The 22,830-nt window shown below is 39.0% G+C and overlaps 1 protein-coding gene across 9 annotated transcripts in view; it reads left to right on the forward strand.

The window, feature by feature from the left end:
* Rragb (Ras related GTP binding B) overlaps positions 1 to 22,830 on the forward strand; it is a 54,631-nt gene that overhangs the window by 27,623 nt on the left and 4,178 nt on the right. For 5 of the 9 annotated variants that reach the window (XM_027431990.2, XM_027431994.2, XM_027431996.2 and 2 more), the window contains exon 9: positions 4,164 to 4,279. In XM_027431990.2, the coding sequence (XP_027287791.1) occupies positions 4,164 to 4,279 (116 nt within the window). Of the gene's footprint in view, positions 1 to 4,163; positions 4,280 to 7,184; positions 9,185 to 22,830 lie in introns of those variants that run through there. The other 4 variants (XM_027431997.2, XM_027431992.2, XM_027431993.2 and 1 more) reach the window with 2 other exon arrangements.

Genomic DNA, 22,830 nt, shown 5'->3' on the forward strand with positions numbered 1-22,830 from the left:
GGAAAAGAAATCTATGGATACATAACTAAAGAATGGGAGTCAACTCTTCAAGCAATTGGAAGCAGAAAGTAAGCTAGCACAGCTATTCTGATGCTTGAGAAAGTATGCTTCAAATGAAAGTTAGTCAGAAGAGAGAAATTGGGATACTACATAGTAATATAAGGAACAACTTACTAAGAATTTATAAGTTGTAAATATATATGCACCAAGTGTTATGGCACCTAATTTCATAAAACAAATACACAACAGCATGAAAACTCAGATGGATCCTGATACTGGTGATTTGAATACTCTTCTTTAGGTAGGTCATCCAAAGTGAAAATTAGCAAAGAAATGTTAGAGCTATACCATACTAAAGACTAGATTAAATGGATTTTGTGGATATCTGCAGAATATTCCATCTGACATCCATGGAATACACATTCTTTTCAGCAGTCCATGGGACAGTCTTTGAATTCGATCACATAAGCTACCAAATAAGCATTAACAAAATAATTAAAATATTTTTTTATTTTGTTAGATTATAGTGGGACTAAAGCTAGAAAGACAACAGAAACACAAAGGAATTATAGAAAAATAGCATGCTTTAATAAACAATGAGTAATAGACTAAATCAAAGAGGAAGTTTAAAAATTCCTAGGATCAAGTGAAATTTATTGTACAATTTACCATAATCTGTGGTAGTTAAAGTAGTTCTTAGAGAAAAGTTTATAAACATTGAATTTTTACATTAAAAATCAGAGACATCTCAAATAACAATGATGTACCTTTAGGGCAAAAAGATGCTTTCTTGTAAGGACTAAACATGGTTGATAAACCAATAGCTAAACTAAACAAAAGAAGAAGAGAAAACATTAAATTAATACAATCAGAGATATAAATTGGATGTTGCAGCATATTCTGATGAAATCCAGGAGATTATTAAGGAACACATTAAATGCTTCTATTCAAAAATAAAACCCTGTCCCAGCACTTGGGAGGTAGAGGCAGGCGGATCTCTGTGAGTTCGAGGCCAGCCTGGTCTCCAGAGCGAGTGCTAGGATAGGCTCCAAAGCTACACAGAGAAACCCTGTCTCAAAAAAACCAAAAAAAAAAAAAATCCTGAAAAATCTGGAAGAAGTGGATAGATTCCTAAATATTTATAAACTCCTTAAATATAAAAGGTATAAATACCTCAGACCCATATCATATAGCTAGATTGAAGTACTAATTAAACATCTCTCTACAGGGCTAGAGAGATGGCTTAGCAGTTAGGAGCACTGGATCTTCTTCCAAAGGTCCTGAGTTCAATTCCCATCAACTACTTGATAGCTCACAACCGTCTGTAATAAGATCTGGTGCCCTCTTCTGGCGTCCAGGGATACGTGCAGGCAGAACACTGTATTCACAATAAATAAATAAATCTTTAAAAAAATCTTCACAGAGCAGAAAGGATATGTGATAGGTAGGGTTTTAATTGGGGGTTGGCAGGGGAGGAGCAGAGGGAGAGGGAACTGGGATTGACATGTAAGACAATCTTGTTTCTATTTCAAATAAAAAAAACTACAGAAAAAAAATCCACAAAGAGGCCTGGAACCAAATGGATTAACTGATAAGTTTCACCAAACATTTAAGAAACAGCTAAATCTAACACTTCCCAACCTGTCCTATAAGACAGAAAGGGAAGGAATATCACCAAACTAATTCTATGAAAAAATTATGCTGTTACCATAAACTGATAAGGACACGCCAAAAATAACCTAGACCAATTTTTCTGGTGAACATAGATGCAAAAACTATCAACAGAGTACTTGAAAAATAAATTATAGAACACACTAAGATTATATACCATGACCAAGTTGCTTTTGTCCCACAGATCAGTTGGCTTAATGTTTGTTTGGGGTATTTTTTGTCTCTATTTTTTGGTTTTTGAGACAGGGTTTCTCTGTGTAGCTTTGGAGCCTATCCTGGCACTCGCTCTGGAGACCAGGCTGGCCTTGAACTCATAGAGATCCACCTGCCTCTGCCTCCCGAGTGCTGGGATTAAAGGCTTGTGCCACCAACGCCCAGCTCAATGTTTGTTAATTAAGAAATGTCATATAGAACATAAATGAACATAGGGACAGAACTCACACAATTATATTAGTAGATGCAGGAAAGGCTTTTGATAAAGTTTAGCAACTTCTCATGATAAAACCTGGAAAAAACTAGAAATAAAAAGAATGTATCCTGCCAGATGGTTATAGTGCACGCCTTTAATCCCAGCACCTGAGAGGCAAAAGCAGATGGATCTCTGTGAGTTTTGAAGCCAGACTGGTCTACAGAGTGAGTCCCAGTACAGCCAGGACTCTTACACAGAAAAACCCTGTCTCAAAAATCAAAAAGAAAAAAAAGGTAGTTCAGTATAATAATGGATATGCATCTCAAACCTATAACCAGCATTATACCAAATGAGGAAAAATTGAAGTATTTCCCCTAAAATCAGGAATTAGAAAAGGGTGCCTACCCTCTACATTGTATTCAGTATAATCCTCAGAACCATAGGCAGAACATGGAAACAAAAGAAAAAAATTAAAGGAATATAGGAAAGAAAGAAATAGAATTATCTCTGTTTGCAAATAACATCTTCAACAGGATAATTCTTTAATCAACATACTCAACAAATTAACAAGATATTAATCAACATTAAAAAGCAGTAGTCATTATATAGACTAAGCAGGTTGGATTTTTATATTTAGTAATATACACACATAAGCAAAGGAGATGTGTAGATCAATAGAATAGTATAGACAATCAAGAAATAAACCTATACTACTACTACAGGCATACTACTACTTTGGCAAAGATGTCAGAAATACACACTAGGAAAAGAAGATGACTGATCCACAATTGGTTCTGGGAAAAAAAAAGCATCTGGATATTCACATGTAGAGGAATGAAACTAAACCCTCATCTCCTGCCCTGCAAAAAATTGATCAAAGATGTTATTCTAAGACCTGAAGCTCTTAAACCAGCTAGATAAAAATGTATGCAAAATACTTTAAGATATAGGCAAGGACTTTCTCTAAACAACTTCAGGTGCTCAAGAAATAATTTCAAGCATTGTCAAGGGGGATTACATGAAATTAAAAAGCTTGTACATAGCAAAGGAAACAAATAGCAAATTGAAAAGATCTTTACAAAAATCTGTCAGATTAGATTATGAATACCTAGAATCTATTAACTCTAAAAGTTAAATAAGTCTTCCAATCAATAAATGGCAAATGAATTAGATAGCAGAAAAAAAGTTTATGGTCAATAATTGTTTGAATAAGTGTTCAACATCCTTAGCCATTAGGGGAAATGCTAGTTAAAACTTCTTCAATATCATATATCAGCCCAGTCGGTCTGGCTTTCTTCCAGAAACAAAGATAACAAATTCTGAAGCACATCAGATCCAGGCATTGGTGGCGCACGCCTTTAATCCCAGCACTCAGGAGGCAGAGGCAGGCGGATCTCTGTGAGTTCAAGGCCAGCCATCAGAAGGACGAATGAGTCCTAGTACACTGCATAAGATGTAAACTTTTACAGACACTATGAAACCAGCATGTAAATTTGACAGAAAACTAAATGTAGAGCTACTATGTGACTCAGCTAAAATACTCCTGGCATATACTTAAAGGACTCTATATATCTATAGAGATATTTGGCCATTCATGTTATTGCTGATCTATTAACAGTATCTTCAAAATAGATTCAACTTTAGGTACCCATCAACAGATTCATGGATAAAGAATTTTTTTTGCATATACAATATGAAATATTATTCATAATAAGGGAAAGGAAAATTATGACATTTGTAGGAAAATAAATGTTAAATGAAAGGCTACTCAAACAAATACCATGTTTTCTCTCATATGAGGAGTCTGCATTTAAATTTGTATCTCTGTGTGCAGGTCATAGAAATAAGAAATGGGACCGTGAGAGAGTAGGAGTATATCTTAAGTTGGGTTAGAGAGAAGAGCGAAATAAGATGCACGTAACATGATCCATTCACCCTCTAAACATGTTAAGTTCATCAGTACAGTTTCCTTGAAAACTTAAGAAGTGGTGAATTGAGATACAGTACTATAAAATTTTCTAATATAATAAAGAACAACTTATTTTAGTCTTTTGTTTAATCACCATTTTCCTTTCTCCCATAGCAAGCTGGCTGCCTCTTTCCAGAGTATGGAAGTGAGGAACTCTAACTTTGCTGCTTTCATTGACATATTCACATCCAACACTTACGTCATGGTCGTGATGTCTGATCCATCCATTCGTAAGTTTAAACTTGGCTGACATAGTTTCAAAGTCTCATAATTTTTAAGCAAAGGCTGAAGAAGTAGTACTTTATTAGATATTTAAAATTATTTTATAATGAGGGTGGTTGTACAATAATATGAGGTACTTACTCTCATGAATTGTACACTTAAAATGGTAAGCTTGGTCAATCTTAAATACTATACATATATAATGTATAATATATAAAGCTACAGTTGAAGAAATTAGTAGTAGTGGTAGTAGTAATAGTAGTGTTATATAATTTTATTTAATGGGCTTACATTTTAGAGCTGAAGATAATTTTTCTCAGATATTATATTTTTCTTCATGAGAACTTGAGAAAGCCGGTGTCTTAGTCTGTGAAGAGACACCATGACCATATTAACTCTTATAAAGAAAACATTTAATTGAAGTGGTGGCTTCTTCAGTCCATTGTCATCATGAAGGGGAGGAGCATGGCAGTGTGCAGACAGACATGGAGCTGGCTACATCTTGACCAGAAGACAGCAGGAAATTGCCTAACGTACTGGGCTGCATCCTGCGCATAGGAAACCTCAAAGTCCCCCCGCCCCTATGACATATTACTACTCCAACAAAGCTACATCACCTAATAGTGCCATAATCTATGAGCTTATGGGGCCAAATATATTCAAACTACCACATTTCACTCCCTGGCCCTCATAAACCTTTAATAGTATCATAGTGCAAAATGCATTTAGTTCAACTTCAAGAGTCCTCATAGTCTATCACAGTCTCAACAATGTTTAAAAATACAAAATCTCTTCTGAGCTTCATGTCATCTCCTAACTATAATCTCATGTAAAATCAAATAAAAAAGCAGATCACATACTTCGATCACATAATGGTAAAGGATATATCATTCTGAAATATAGGGAAGGGAGCATAATGAGGAGATGCTGGACCAAAGCAAGACCAAAACCAACTTGGGCAAACTCCAAACTCTGCGTCTCCATGTTTGATGTCAAAATGCTCTCCACATCTCCAATTCCATTCAGCTTTGTTGACTGCAACACACTTCTTTTTCTTGGGCTGTTTCCACTTCCTGTTAGTAGCTCTCCTTGGCAGGTATCCCAGGCTACAACTTCACAGCTTCACATAATGGTCTGTACTAGGCCTCCATTTTGGGACATCCCTGACATGTGCCTGGTCTCAGCACCTGTTGTAAGCATGGAGGCAACTTCTATAACTAGTTTCTTTTACCCTTAACTCTAAAGCCAGAACTATGTGGCCAAAACTGCCAAGTTCTGTTGCTTACTGGAGCTGGAACATGGCCTCCTTGTTTAATTACATCTTCAGCTATTTTCCTTTACTGCCTATGCTTGGCTGTCCTTGAACTTGATCTTCAGACCAAGCTGGCCTCAAATTCAGAAATCTGCCAACTTCTGCGTTCCCAGTGCTGGGAATAAAGGAGTGTACCATCACACCTAGCTCTATACTTTTTTTTAATTCCTTTCCACAAGCTGGGTGGGATCTTTCCCTAAGGTCACCACTCCCTTTAATCTATTTATTTCCTTGAACAGTGGATTTAGCTCCATTCCATTTTTGGTGCCCTTTTTCTCCTAAAATATTTTTCCTTGCCCAGCTTGCTCCTTTCATTATATATCTTCATTAGAGTTACCACTAATATCTACACGACAAAGTCTATACTGGACTGTTTTGAGATTTCTTCTGATAACGGAATTAACACAAAACTTTTTACCTCAGGCAGGCTCTTCAGACAAGGGCAAAAGGCAGCCACCAATATCACAAGAATGATTTCTAGGCAGCATACTAAAATTCTTTTCTGAAACCACCTGAGCTAGCCCCCAACATTTCAAATCATCAGCCCCATTGTCTTCTATGCTCCTACTAGTATGGCCTATTAAGCAGTGCTTAAAGTACCCTACTGCTTTCCTAACCCAAAGTACCAAAGTGCATATTAATCCAAATAAAAACATGGTCTGGTCAAGCCTATCACAATACCCCAGTCTCTGGTACCAACTTCTGTCTTACTTTGGGGTTTCTATTGCTGTGAAGAGACACAATGGCCATGGCAACTCTTACGAAGAAAACATTTAATTGAGGTGGTGGCTTACAGTTTCAGAGGTTCAGTCCATTATCATCATGAAGGGAAGGAGCATGGCAGTATGCAGGCAGACATGGAGCTGGCTACAACTTGACCAGAAGACAGCAGGAAGTCTCCCAATTCACTGGGCAGTATCTCAAACATAGGAAACCTCAAAGCCTGCTGCCACAATGACCCACTTCCTCCAACAAGACCATACCTACTCCAACAAAGCCACACCTCCTAATAGTGCTACTCCCTGAGCTTATGGGGGCCAAATACATTCAAACTACCACAGTAGGTTACTAAATTGAGGATTTTTAAAGAAAAGAGAACCCAGATCTCTGAACTTTTAAAAGACTTGCCATGTAACCTCTAAGTTATTTAAAGCTGAACCATGTCATAGATTACTATGTGTTCTACAGCTGCATATTTCTGTCATGAACATTAAGGGTAATATTTGTTATTTCCATACCATGAAAGCCATATCTGCTACAACCATTAGACTAAAGGTTCTCACAGTACTTCCAGAATATTCCCATGTTTTTAAATTATCTGTCTTCTGGTTTTATCTACTTTAGTTAATATTTAAAGGTGACAAAAGATATTGAGGTTTGTTCTATTAGTCTCAAACCAAAAGACTGAAATTTTATGTTTAGCATATGTGAAAATCTGCTTCAGAAATATCAAACCTTGATAACTTGAGGCTTCCTGCTCCTGTATATTCTCTGGCATACACTGAAGGATTTGGATCTTTTAATTTATTTGCTTTTGCTAGAGAGACATTCCTTTGATGCTCTTCTTACTCTGTTGGGTGTCTCCCCACTCCCACCCTCAGCTTCTGCAGCTACTCTGATCAACATCCGCAATGCCAGGAAACACTTTGAAAAGCTGGAGAGAGTGGATGGACCAAAACAGTGTCTTCTCATGCGCTAAACATTGCCGAATATTGTTTCACACAAAAAATTGAAACACTGTTTCTTTATTGTTGTACTCCTATGTGTAGACTCTAAAATACTGTGATGCTTACCACTTCTGTATTTCTTCTCTACTCCCCAGTCTTACCGTTTAACTTTGAATGCTATTTATTCAAATAGCCAGTGAGGAGTTACAAGATCGGGTGTCCATGAAGTTGGTGTAACGTATACGTAGGTGATAATATGTAAGTGTTCTGATAACATGATTCTAATAGATAGTGTTTGTGTTCTGATAACCTGCTTCCAATAGTTGTGTATGCCAAAGTCCTTCCCAGCATCCTCTTGTATTCATTATCAAATATATACTTGTAAGTTTAAAGTATTACTGTTTTCTCAGCATGAACTAAAAATATTCCGTAACTCAGCTAGGCATGGTAGTTCATGCCTATAATCCCAGCATTTGGGAAGCAGAGGCAAGAGGATTGCTGTAAGTTTGAGGCCAGCCTGTCTGCATAGGGAGGTCCAGGCCAGCCAGGGATATATATCAAGGTCTTGTCTAAAAAAATCATATATATGTGTGTGTATGTATACAGATACATACACATATATATGTATTCCTTAACTCTGATTGTAAATAAATGTTTGCTGTTAGGGATTTCAGTGTGTGTGTTTCTTTTTCTTATATCTTGAACTTTGCACTAAGGGTTAAAAGTTTCATTTATTCTAGAGAAGAGAACTTGCTTATTGGAAAACAGTATAAATAAAGCTAACTGAAGAATGGAGCCAGATTTTAGCCCAGGAATGACTTTAAATGTCTGATATCTGTGATTTTTCAGTTAAAAGAAAAACATAAGAAGCTACTGAGCAAGATAATTATATGAAATCAATGTTTAAAAATAACTTGTCTATGCTGTATGGACTGGTAGCAGTTGGAGAAACTATGTTAGTAATCCAGGCCTGATCTGGATTGAAAGTCTCCAGTGCTGGTCAGATAGCTCAGTGGATAAAAGCCCTGACCACCAGGCCAGGTGAGCGGAGGTCCATTTCCAAAAACTATATGGTAGAAGGTGAAGACAGATTCCTGCAAGTTCTCCTGTGATCTCTACATGCATGCCTACGTGTATAAATGCACATACAGAGACACACTGAATAAATAAAAATTTAAATGTTTAAAAAGTCAGTTCAAAGAAGTAATTAATAAATGAATGAATGAATAAAATCATGATGAAAAGTAAGATTTACAAGGTCCAGCAGTGGTTACTATTTTATTTATATATTCTGTGACACCAAATGCACCTTAAAATATTAACTAGAATTGCTGTAACCTCTAACCTTTTAAGTTCCATTAACATTACAACAAAACACACAGGCACACATTTAGGAAATACACAACCCTATGGACTCATCTCATTGCTCCTGTACTTCATAGAATAAAATGTTGTCCAATGCTGGGTTGTGCCTTTAGGCTACATAGAGAAATGCTGTCTCAAAAAGTCAAAAGAAATAAATGTCTTCCAGCATCAGTCTTTCCCATCTTGATTTTTTATCATTACCAGTTGAGAAATAAGTAGTTTTTATTAAGTAGCAAAGAGTATGTTTTTAAGTAGCCTATGTTGCATAGACTCAAAAAAACTTCATGGGAGTAATTTTAGAATCTGTATTAATGCACAAGAGAAATCTTTCAGGTATATATTCTAGACTCTTCATCCTATTAGCATGTAGGAAAATAAAAATACCAAATGAATAGAGGTCTGTTCAATAACTACTGTGAGTCATGGTTTGGCTTGTTCTTGTCTTTAGTGTTTAGGATGGAATTTTGAAGGAAATGTTTGACAGGTTTCTTTAAGTAGTTAGATAGACCATGAAAACATGTATTTGGAAGTAGGTGGATAAAAATAAAAAAATAGAGTTGTGAAAATGACACTATGAAGTGATGCTTTTTATACTATTATGTGAGTAAGATGGGATAGTGGTTCTCAAACTTAAGCACGTACACGATCACCTAGAGATAGCTTCTTAAAAAGTATTTGTGGCTCAGGAGTTAAGAGCACCTGTTGGTTCCAGTACCCATGTGGTGATTTGCAACTATCCATAAATCAAGTGCCAAGGAATCTAGCACACCCCTTTCTTGACCTCTGCAGTCACCAAGCACACATGTGGTGCATATACATACATGCAGGCAAAATACTCATTCATATAAAATAAATCTAAAATAAAAATTTCAAAACATAGATCGCTGTCTCAGACCCACCTTGAAAGTTCATTCAATAGGTCTTGGGTGGACCTCACGAATCTACAGTTCTAGCTGGGCATGGTGGTGCATGCCTTTAATCCCAGCACTTGGGAGGCAGAGGCTGGGGGATCTTGAGGTTGAGGCCAGCCTGATCTACTAAGAGAGTTCCAGGACAGCCAGGGCTCTGTCAGACAGAAGAGCCGTGTCTTAAAAAAAACTACAGTTCTAGTGGGTTTGCAAATGGTGCAGAAGCTGGACATACTCATCCAGGGACTATATTTTGGAAAGCATTGCTTTAGGGAAAAGAAGAAATGTATATGTGGGAGCAGTTGTTACAAAATATGTTCATTAGACATGATGCTAAGAAAAATGTTTTAAATCACTGCTTCTCAAAATGATCATCAAGTTTCAGACCAAACAGCACTGTTTTAGATTAAAAAGCAGTAATTTGGAAGCTTTTATTTCGTAGGTAATATATTACAAATGAAAATTAATTAGCATAATGAGAGTGTGGTTAGCCATGTTGCTAAACAAATGCAAACAGTACTACTTCAGTACTTGAGTCTGAAGTTGTGTGTTATAAGATTGTCTCATTTTAATCTTCATGATCATGCCAATAGATAAGTACTCTTATGACTGTTCCCATTTTGCAAGTTAGAAAACTGTTTAATAAGCTAAGAAACTTAAGCACAGTCATATATTATTGGAGAAGCTAATGCTTGAACTCTAGTAGTCTAATCCACAACTATTCATATAGCCTTCCTGAATTTCACTCCAATTTAATAATGGAGAGTATGAGTTACGCCCTCATATATGTAACATGTCTATTAGACTCTGTATTGCTCTGTAAAAATAGTAAAGCAAACACTTGCAAATCCACCTCACTCCATTTTTTCTGGAGCTTGACTTCATGGATTAAGAAACTCCCACATGCCAGGTGGTGGTGGTGCACACCTTTAATCTCAGCACTCGGGAGGCAGAGACAAGCGGATCTTCGTGAGTTCGAGGCCAGCCTGGTCTACAAATTGAGTTCCAGGACAGCCAGGACTGTTACACAGAGACACCCTGTCTTGAAAAACCAAAAAAAGGAAATAAAAAACAAAGAAAAGAAAAGGAAAAGAAACTCCCACAGTAGAAAATGCAAAACAGGAAACCAAAAGGAGAAACGATAGAGCTTCAAGGATGTCGGTCACACATAAGCAACTCTGCAATATTTAAGTTTTCCCTAAACTGCTACTGTGAAGGATTATAGCCTCTACTTCTTTAGGGTCCTTTTAAAAGGGGGGGGGGCAAATACATAACTGTTTTAGATCTCCAAAAACAGTGCTTTGCAAAACACAGGCTATGATTTCATACTTAAATTCCTGGCTTCTCTTTAAAGCAGGAACATTAATTATTCACTAACAAAATCAAAAGTTATTTTGTCCACAATCTATTATGGTTCAAATAACATCTTAAGAACCTAAGACACAGGAATGAGCAAAACAAACTCCTTGAACTCATGGAGTCATATTTAAATATTGGAAATGGACAGTAACCAATTATGTATATTAGGAGACAAAAGTACTATGAAGATAATTAAAAGTGTTGGAGGAAGGCATTGAGCTAGGCACAATAGTTACATGTTACGTATTCCTTGGATTTGTCAACAAGGAGAAATTAAAGTTCCACATGTAATTAAAGCTACTGATCAGCTGTCCTTAAAGAGGTAAGGTTTTCTCAACATGATCCATGTGGCACAACATGTAAGGACCATTTAAATTTGTACAAGGAAGGCAGGACAATCAGTATCCAGTAATTTAAGAAAGACTGAAATCACTGTTGTGGACTTTAAAAATGGAAGCAGGTAGCCATAAGCCGAGCAATATCGTGGAGCCACTAGGAACTGACAAAGGGATGAAGTGGCTTCTCCCCAACTGCCGAAAGGAAATACCCCATTGACACCTGGAGTTTAACCCTGTGAAACACATCATTCTTCTGACCTCCAGAACTGTAGTACATTTCTATTATTTCAAGCTACCAAGTTCCTGGTAATCTTTTAAAACAATAAATGAAAACATGTCTGGGTTTCTCAAGAGAAAGGAGGTACAGTGTGTGTGTGTGTGTGTGTGTGTGTGTGTGTGTGTGTGTGTGTGTGTGTGTGTGTGTGTAAATAAAAGGGGTTCACTTATGTCATGGAGATCTGAGAAGTGCCCAGTTGTCTGTAGTTGGCAAGCAAGAGACACATAGAGCAGTCTGAGTTCACATGTCACCAGGATCTTGGTCTCCCTGGCCCTGTGATCTCTAACAAATGAATTTAGGTGAGACACACAGGAAGTAGTATCAAATATAGACAAAGTTTAGAGTATACACTAATGGGGCAGGGGCAAACAGTGGCCACGGATATCAGCTTTCAATATGCAGTTTAGGCGGGCTGAATATTATTTTCTAAGGGATCTCTAGAATAAGAAGTTATTTCTGAGAGACTTTGTTCTGTCCAGGTAACTGATAGACCTGTTTGGTTTGTTTATTAGTTACTTTTCCATTGCTGTGATAAAATATCATGACCAAGGCAACTTACAGAAGAGAGAGCATTTACTTTACCTTATGGCTTTAGAAGGCTACAGGCCATCATGATGGGACAGCATGGACAGCAAGCAGCAGACGTGTTGGATGGAGCAGCACCTGAGAACTCATGTTTATCAGATACCAGGAAACAGAGTATGGGGGTGGAATGAACAGGGGCTTTTGAAGCCTCAAAGCACCTGCTAATCTTTCCCAAACAATAACACCAACTGGGGACTAAGTATTCAAAACTAAGAGCCTGTGAGGGCTGTTCTCATTCAAGCCACCACAGCTTATGTCCTACAAGAGGGGAACTGATACATCCTTCTTTATCAGTAATCACATGAGGTTTAGGGGTCCTATTTCCATGCCGTTAAGGATGTCATGTTTCCTCCAACGGCCTGAGATATGATTCAGGCCCAATTTTTCTGACAGCTGTTAAAATCCTGATAATCAATTTTCTGGGTTGTTTTTATTTTCCAAGTCAGTAAGGCCAGTCTCTTGCTGCCAGAAAGATCATTCCTTATTTTCTGTTCATCTTCTTTGGATGAGGCTCACCCACATTAGAGAGCCAATTTCCTTTATTCAGTGTACCAATTCAAATGTTATTTTAATGCAAAAACAGGGTCATGGACATGATGTATTTTTACACCTTATGGACCTTAAACCTTATGGACCATTCAAGTTGACAGAAACTAATAACATTTCCTCATTTTGTTAGGGAAAGCAGAGATAATGTTACTTCCATGATGGAATGATATTTGAACAAAGATGTGAATAAAATTAATGAGCTATATGCATTAGGGGAACATTGTCGAGGCTGAAGAAATAAGTATAAGATCTATGGTTTAGTTAGAGGAGCAGCAGCCAAGTGTATTGAGAAATAGATGAGATTGTATGGAGTGTTATTTTTAAATTGGGTCCAAGCAAGATGATCTAGCAGGGAAAGGCACTTCCCCAATAAGCCTGGGAACCTGAGTTCAATCCCTGAATGACATGTAAACGGATAGGGAGCAAACTGACTCTACAAAGTTGTCCTCTGACTGCCATGTGTGTACCATTGTGTGTGTCCACAAGCACACATGATAAAAATTAAAAGTAGGTTCTTTAGGTGACTGAGGAGTGTGATGTTTATGTCCATATAAGTGAGAAAACCATTGGAGAGGTTTTAGGCTGAGGACCGCTAGAGAATAGACTGGAGATACGAGGAAATGAAATGTAGGTATTTATAATAACAAATAAGATGTTGGGGTTTTAGGCCAGAAAAAATGAATTAAAAGGATTCTGGCTAGTTTCTTAGAGCCAAAATGAGTTGTTTTTTTTTTTTTAAGATTTTATTTATCATGTATACATCATTCTGCTTCCATGTATATCTGCACACCAGAAGAGGGCACCAGATCTCATAACGGATGGTTGTGAGCCACCATGTGGTTGCTGGGAATTGAACTCAGGACCTCTGGAAGAGCAGTCAGTGCTCTTAACCTCTGAGCCATCTCTCCAGCCCCCAAAATGAGTTCTTAATGAGGTGTGTCCAACCTGAATCATGTAAAAGCCGAGGTTCTCTGCTTGAGCAAGTAGCTTAATGGAGGTGTCTGAGACTGACCAACTGCAGGAGAATCCAGCTCGAAAAAGGAGTTGGGAATTGTCCAGTGCTGTCAGGCATGAACAGAGACATACTGCATATTCCAGTCTACCAGTCTTAACTCAGGAGAGATAGAACCTAGACATTCACATTTAGTCTTGATACTGTATGACCCATCTAAACAGTGAGTATAGACAAAATGGATTAGGAAGATATTTAATATATTAGCTCTTGCAAAATGGAAATGACGTCTCAGGGGTATTATAATAGATGATTGAAGAATCTTAGTATGACTCTTAGAACTACGCAGGCAAAGAGGAAGCTTCTGTCTTCCACGTCCTTTACATAGAGTGCCAGAAGAAGGCATGGCCCACATTAAAGGTGGATTTTCCTGCCTCAGAAGATCTGAATTAAAAGTGGGTCTTGCCACTTTAAATTATTTCATTAAGAAAAAATCCCACTGAGCAGTGGTGGCGCACACCTTTAGTCCCAGCACTCGGGAGGCAGAGGCAGGTGTATCTCTGTGAGTTTGAGGCCAGCCTGGTCTGCAGAGCAAGTTTCAGGACAGCAGGTATACACAAAGAAGCCTTGTGACAAAAACAAAAACGGGGGAGGGGAGAATTCCTCACAGGTGAACCCAGACACTTGGGTTTTAGTTAATTCCAGATGAATTTAAGTTGACAACCAAGAATAGCCATCAAAATGCATCCCTTGTCAACTTGATACACAACCATACCTCCTTATGCCATGCTTTATTTCCAAATGAAAACATTAACTGGGTCATAATTACACCTAATTTGATTAAACTATCCCACATGCATTGTAAATGCATTATATATTTAAGCAGGTCATAATTATGCCTAGCATTATATAACTATCCCTCATGCACCTGCAAATGAATTATTAATTGTAGGATAGGTACTAATGTCCCTTGAGGGACATTCTTTTAGTATCTCAAACTTAAATATGATAGCCACTGATACTTTTTTAATTGGTATCCACAGAAAGGGTCATCCAATCTACTTTGTTATTGAACTCTGCTGAAGTCACCTTTTGATGAGCATGTACATGGGACACAGGTATCTACAAATCTGTCGCCCATTTGCAGAGATCTATCCACATATTTCTTTCCAGATGTTTTTCTCACAAATTTTCTAATCATTCTCTTTTCAAGTCCCTGGCCATCCAGCCAATCCATTGGCTACAGCCTGTGAATCAGTGAACAGTTACACATCTGGCCATGTCTCCTAACAAAAAAAATGTGTGATCATGTGTAATGTTTGAAGTTCTGCCCATTGTGAAGATTTCCCTTCACTGGTGTCTTTCAGGGTTGCCCCAGAAAGGGGTTGTAATGCTGCAGCTGTCTGCTTCTGGGCGGTGCTTGCATAATGTCCAGAGACATCAGTAAACCAGGCCCTCATCTTCTGTTCTTCAGTCAACCGATCTTAAGAAACATTCCCTGAAGCTATAAGGTGCATGCTTGGCAGCAGGCAGCATTATAACAGGAGTAAAAACCATAGGCATTTGGGCAATCTTCATGTGACTTGTGTGTCCCTTCAGGATGTGCTCAGGCCCAGTTTCATGTATACCACTTCCATTTGATAATGGATTGCTGCTGTGCAATTCTACCTTATGACTTGGTGAGTCAGATAACACCCAGCTCATGATGAGCAGCTCAGGTCACATGTTAACTTGGTGGCCCATTGTCAAACGTTCAGTTTTCAGTAAGGACAAATAGCAGGCCAGGAGCTGCCTCTCAAAGGACAGTAGTTGACTGCAGATGATGGTAGAGCCTTGCTCCCAAATCCCAAAGGTCTCTTCTATGTTTCATGTATAGTAGCCTGCCAAAGGCTCCAAACAGCATCCCTTTCTGTTAGTGACACCTCAAGTACCATTGGATCTGCTGGATCATATAGCTCAAGTGGTAGCGCAGCCTGCACAGCAGCCTGGACCTGTTGAGGAGCCTTCTGTTCCAGGCCCCACACAAAGCAAACAGCCTTTTGAGTCACTTGGTATATGGGCCAGAGTAATGCTCCCAGGTGAGGGATGTGCTGCATCCAGAGTCTAATAGGTCCACTAAATGTGCTTCTTGATGGTGGAGGAGCCAGGTGCAGTAATTTATTCTTCACCTTAGAAGGAATATCTCTGTGTGCCCCACACCACTGCACTCCTAAGAACTTCACTGAGGTAGAAGGCCCTTGAATCTTGGTTGGATTTATTTCCCATCCTCTGATGTGCCTATGTGTTACCAACAAGTCCAAAGCCGTTGCTACCTCCTGCTCACTTGGTCCAAATGTCCGAAATATAGTGAACCAATATGATATTTTGTGGAAGAGACAATCAAGATCCCTTTGAACTAAGTTATGACACAGAGCTTGAAAGTTAATATATCCTTGAGGTAAAACTTTATAGTTTTATATTGCTGGCCTTGCCAATGGAAAGCAAATTGCTTCTGGTGGTCCTTATGAACAGGTACTGAGAAAAAAAGCATTTGCTAGAGCCATAACTGCATACCACGTACCAGGGGATGTGTTAATCTGCTCAAGTAAGAACACCACATTTTGTATGGCAGCTGCTCAGTCACTACTTAAGTTTTCAGTAGTCAACTGTCATTCTCCATGATCCATCTGTCTTCTGAACTAGCCAGATAGGAAATTTAAAAGGAGATGTGGTGGCAACCACCACCCCTGCATCGTAATCCAAGCTCTCAGGAGGCAGAGGCAGTTGGATCTCTGAGTTTGAGGCCAGCCTGATCTACAGAATGAGTTCCAGGACAGGCCCAAAGCAATACATCGAAACCCTGTCTCAAAAAACAAAAACAAAAACAAAAGCAAAAAAACCACCAAAAATCAAGTCCTTGATGGTGGCACTAATTTCTGCAGTTCCTCCAGAGATGCCATACTGTTTTTGATTCACTCTTTTCCCTGTCAGAAGCAATTCCAAAGGGTTCCCTTTATCCTTTCCAACCATAATAGCCCTCACTCCACAGGTCAGGGAACGAATGTGAGAATTCTGCCAACTTCTAAGTATATCTATCCCAGTTATACATTATAAGACTGAGAAAATAGCCACAGGATGAGTTCTGGAATCCATTGGACCTATTATGAGATTGACTTCAACCAAATCTCCATCAATCATCTGACCTCCATAAGCTCTTACTTTAACTGGAGAGTCATGATGTTTCTTGGGATCTCCTGGAATCAGCATGAATTCAGAACCAATATCCAACAGACCTGGAAAGTCTGATTGTTTTCTTTCCCCAAGTGTACAGTAACCCTTGTAAAGGGCCATAGTTTCTTTGGGAAATGACTGGAGAAAAACTAACTAAGGCGTTTTGTTAAGGTCCTTCCTAAGGGGAACCTGGCCATCCTTTCATTCAAGGGATTCTGGGTCTACAAACCGGCTAAAGCCTGGAAATTGAGTCACAGTTCAAGATTCCCTTTTGCCAAAATCCAATGAAGCCAGCCTTTCTCATTTGTTTGAGAATTTCTCCACCTACACAGATCAAACAAAAAGTGCAACAGGCTTCTTATCTATTTCATGCCTGAAAACACCATGATTGATTAGTCAGTACCAAACAAAGGTACATATGGGTCATTCCAGCATAAAAATCACTTTGTGCTGATCATTATGGGTCAGGCCATTATGGACGTTGTATTGTCTGTGCTGCCCTAATAACTATGATCACCTTGCCTTTGGGATTCAGTGCTGTCACTTGGTCCCTGCTACTTTGGGGGCCAAGTAAATTCATTGCATTTAATTCATTCAACCGAACAGCAGCGGCTTCAACCCTAAAGTCTGGCACAAGAAAAAGGACAACAGTGAAGCTCTTCAGATAATTCTGGTGCACCCTCACCATTTATCATCATAGGATTTGTGAAGAACAGGCCTTCTAGGCCTTCTTCCCATTGTGAAGGTTCGGTTTTACACAGAATACCCACTCTAAGTTTGCAGGCTTGGGTGACGCTTTTATCCCACCACTTGGGAGGCAGAGGCAGGTAGATTTCTGTGAGTTTGAGGCCAGCCTTGTCTACAGAGCCAGTTCCAGGACAGCCTCCAAAGCTACAGAGAATCTCTGTCTTGAAAAACAAAAAAGCCTTTCATCAACATTAAACCAAGGGCTATCAGGCATCATCTCTTTCAGTAGGCCATGTTTTGACAAATGCTTCAGACAACCTCTTAAACATTGACATCTCTTTTTTTAACAGTTTTAAGTTTCCATATTAGGCCTAGAATCTCCACTCAGTAGCCCCTTATCAATAAACTCAGCCTGATATAGTTTTATGTTCCTTCCACCATTATTCCACATCCTTAAAATCCATTACCACACATATTCCCCAGACTTCTGTTTGAAAGAATTGGCAAACTCAGCCAGGCATTGGTGGCGCACGCCTTTAATCCCAGCACTCGGGAGGCAGAGGCAGGCGCATCTCTGTGAGTTCGAGGCCAGCCTGGTCTCCAGAGTGAGTGCCAGGATAGACTCCAAAGCTACACAGAGAAACCCTGTCTCGAAAAAAAAAAAAAAAAAAAAAAAAAAAAAAAAAAAAAGAATTGGCAAACTTGTTAAGCTCTTTACTAGTGTAGCTTTACCTCCTCATGAACAACACTTTCTATCCCCCTCTGGGAGACTGCTTAGCCTTAATTCTGGCTATAGGTCTAGAGGCAACTATTGATGGGCCCTGAGGGACAACAGTATTGTCTTGCCTGGCATCTCCTTCAGAGAAGGTCACTGCTGGTTTAACAGACAATGGAGGATTAATTTCCTCAATCAAAGCAGAAAAGGCAATATTTTGGGGGGTGGGGGTATGTCTTCTGGGGGTGGAAAGACTATTTGCCCAGGTGAGATAAACCCTTGAAAGTCTGAGGGTTTAAAGTTCTCAGCTTTAGTGGGGTCCTCCCACACATCTCCATCCACCCCATGTTACAGGATCTTATTCTTTACCAATTAATGCCCTTACTCTAATAACCTAAACCTTCTAAAGCTGGGGTTTGATTTTCGCTGTAATTCAGACAACCTTACACTGAGCGTTACGGTTTGATTTTCCACAACTTGAGCTCTGGCTGCTGGAAAGAAGATGCTCTTCCAGGTCACACTTAGAAACCTGTAGACTGCTTATGAGCATCTGGAGCTGGTCAGTTTTATCACTGTGTTCATTATTGTCCTTCACTGTATTCTCAGATGCTATAAGCTGGTTAATTTTTATAATGGAGCTCATTATTTTTCTTGTCAGTTTATCCAGGGATGCTATGAGCAAACGACTGGCATCATCATTTCCATATTTTTTTTCCAAAAGTTGTCTCAAGTTTTATATACGGGGTCAGCAAATCATTGCCTTTCACAGTAAATCAGGATAATCAAATGCAGTTGTCTCTTTAAGTTTGTAAAAATAGTTCACACATCTCTGTACTCTACCAGCTTCTAGGAGAGGCTTCAGTAAAGTCTATTCCAGATACTTAAAAAATTCATCCTGGAGCTGGAGAGATGGCTCAGCAATTAAGAGCTTCTCTTCCAGAGGACCTAAGTTCAATTCCCAGCAACTATATGGTGGCTCACAAACACTGACAAAACACATACATAAAGTACATTTGTTTGTTTGTTTATTTATTTATTTATTTATTTATTTATTTATTTATTTATTTGAGAGAGGGTTTCTTTGTGTAGCCCTGACTGTCCTGGAACTAGCTCTGTAGAATAGGTTGGCATCGAACTCAGAGATCCACCTGCCCCTGCTTCCTAAGTTCTGGGATTAAAGGCATTTGCAACCACCACCCCACTAAATAAACCTTTTAAAAGAAATTACATCCGTATACTTATGTTGCTTTAGAACAGTGGTTCTTGACCTGTGGGTCAGTGACCGCTTTGGGTTGCATACCAGATGTCCTGCATATCAGATATTTACATTACATTTCATAACAGAAAAAATACAGATAGGAATTAGCAGCAAATAATTTATGGTTGGGGTTACCACAACATGAACTCTATAAAAGGGTCACATTAGGAAGGTTGAGAACCACTGTTACAGAGAAACAGAACTGATAGAATATATATATATATATATATATATATATATATATATATATATATGAGATTTATTAGAGTGGCTTATACAGGCTGTGGTCCAGCTAGTCCAACAATGTGTGGCTATGAACAGAAATTCTAAGAATCCAGTAGCTGTTCAGTCCATGGGGTTGGATATCTCAGTCTATGTATCAGTATATGCTGGAGCCCCGATGAAGTAGGCTCTTACCAGTGAAGGAATGGACTTGCAAGCAAAGCAAGAGCAAGCAGACAGATAGGCAGGCGGGGGGGGGGGTGGGAGGGGGGGAGATCGCTTCTTCCATATCCTTATATAGGCTTCCATCAGAAGCAGACAGATAGGCAGGCGGGGGGGGGGGGTGGGAGGGAGGGGAGATCGCTTCTTCCATATCCTTATATAGGCTTCCATCAGAAGGTGTTGCTTGTGTTTTAGTTAATTCCAGATTTAATCAAGTTGACAACCAAAAAATAGCCACCACACAATCTAAATGTCTAAATTTAATATCGAAATTTACTTTATAGTTTATATTTCCAACAAATGCTTACGTCAGGCCCCTCAGTAGTTGTAGTCGCATTCACATAGCCCCCTCCATGAGTTTCAGCTACATCTGATGACTGTTTCCTACAAATAAATGTCACTTCTGAAGTTAGGTTACAAAGCTTTCATTTTGCTCTCTCTTGCATGATTACCCAGACAAACTGAGGGAGTGACTGACTGTGGTCTTTGGCCATTAGCCAGAGAAAATATGAGACTTCAGTTTAATAAGTGTCCAAACTTGTTGGGTCCTTCTATCAATCACATGATGGCCTTGAAAGCAAATTTTCCTTCAGCCTAATAGTCTCCATCACTACCATAAGTGCCAGCTTTAAGTAGACTTTGAGATAGAGACATCATTAATGCTCCACCTTGTTTGTTTACCTACAGAAACTATGAAAAGATGGTTTACTTATTAAGCCTGTAAGTTTTATCACAGTTGTTACACAGAAATACATTATAAATATAATAGGTAAATTAACAGTGTGTTGGATTTGGCTCTATCCTGTTAGGGAACCCTATTTCAAGTTTCAGTCAAATTATACAACAATATACAAATAGAATAGTAGCAAATGTACATTGCTTCATTAGCCATCAAAAATGTATTTTAAGATACCACTGTGCACCGTTCAAAAAGCAAAACAAAAATTTGGTTTTATATACTTGCATATTGCTAAGTGCCCCCAAATTGTCCCTTTTTTTTAAAAAAAAGTTATTAATTATTTGAAAAGAATTAATCATATTTGCTCCTAACTCCTTCCAAATCCACTCCCACCCCTGTACCTTCTCAACTTAGTGTTCTCTTTTCTTTAGTAACCTATTGACTCCAGTTGGTGCTGTCCATATACTCCTGGGCATGTGTTCATCTACTGGAGTGTAGTCAACTTACCAGGGGCTCCAACCTTATGTAGCAAATTGGCTCTTCCAGAAGCCACCAACTATCAATAGCTCCTCAGCTAAGGGTGGAGCTTATGAGCCCCTCCTCGTCTATTTAGAATATTAGAATGTTGGTTGGCATTATACAGCACCCACAGCTACTGTGAGTTCATGAGTGCAAGGGTCCTGTCATGTCCAGAGGACATTGCTTACCTTTTCTCCTCCCTCACATCTGTTACTGGGGATCTTTTTTGCCTTCATTTCTCTCATGGTTTCTGAGCCTGTGGGGTTATATAAGTGTTTCATTTGTGCCTGGGTACTCCACTGACACCTATCCTGTATACAGTGTCCAGTTGTGAGTTTCTTTTAACTACCGTCCCTTCCACCTTGTCCTTTCTGACAAGTGCAGGGTAGAAATAATGTGACATAGTTTTTCCAGCCCTTTTATATAATGATTCCTTTTATTTGTAAAAAAAAATAACATAAGGAAGTAGCCAAAGTATAGTTGAAGGAATTTCTTTTTTAAAAGAAAATAATTATATACTACCAACAATAGCAAACAGTGGGGGTGTTTCAAATACCTAATGGTTAGGTAAATGCAATAGGGCATCATATTGTCTAGAATTGGACTGCTTCTAGAAAAGACCCAATTTTCTTTTTTTAAATTTTCTTTTTTATTTATTTCTTGAATTTCAATCCCAGTTCCCCCTCTCTTCTCTCCTCCTGCTTTCCCCACTTCCCCCCTCCAATCTGCCCCAAGGAGAAGGTAAGGCCTCCCATAGGAAGTCTACTAAGTATGTCCCATCATCTAGTTGAGGCAGGACCAAAGCACCTCTCCACCCCCACAGCCCTGTGTCTAGGATGGGCAAGGTATCTCTCCATACAGAAAGGGCTCCACTAAGTCAGTTTGTGCATTAGTGTTAGGTCTTGGACCACTGCCAGTGGTCTCATATATTGTCCCAGTCACACCATTGTCACCTATTTTAAGGGAGTCTTGTTTGGTATTATGCAGATTCCCCATTTGTCAGACCTGAGTCAGTGATCTCTCACTAGCTCACATCAGCTGATTCTGTGGGTTTCCCCATCATGGTCTTGACTCCCTCGATTCAATTGTACTCCAGGAGCCTCGATCATTGGTTAGTTGTGGATTTATGCATCTGCTTCCATCTGTTTCTGGAAGAGGGTTCAAGCTTCTCTGGGGTTGTAGATTGTAGGCTGGGTATCTTTTGCTTTATGTCTAGTATCCACTTATGAGTGAGTACATACTATATTTGTCTTTCTGGTTTTGGGTTACTTCACTTAGGATTTTTTTTCTAGTTCTGTCCATTTGCCTGTGGATTTTAGGATACAACCCAATTTTCTTCTTGCTTTAATTGCTCTCTCTCTCTCTCCTCTCCCTCCTGGGAGGTAGGTAGGGGTGGTGTGTGTGTGTGTGTGTGTGTGTGTGTGTGTGTGTATGTGTGTGTGTGTGTGTGTGTGTGTGTGTGTGTGTGTGTGTGTGTGTTTGGTGTATTCATTTGTGTGTGCAGATGAGCTTGTGTAGAGGCAAGAGGACAACTTCAAGTGATCACTGGCTGGCCAGCAAGCCACTTAGTATTCTTTTTTTTGTCTCTTCCCACTCCCAGCTCAGAGTTATAAATACATGTCACCACACTTGGCTTACACATGAGTGCTGAGGATCTGATCTCAAGCCCTTATCTTGCACAGCACCATTTAAGCCAGTGAGCCATTTCCGAAGTTGCCTGCGATTTGTTATACTT

The sequence above is a fragment of the Cricetulus griseus genome, chromosome X (assembly GCF_003668045.3).
Source record: "Cricetulus griseus strain 17A/GY chromosome X, alternate assembly CriGri-PICRH-1.0, whole genome shotgun sequence".
Taxonomy (NCBI): Eukaryota; Metazoa; Chordata; class Mammalia; order Rodentia; family Cricetidae; genus Cricetulus; species Cricetulus griseus.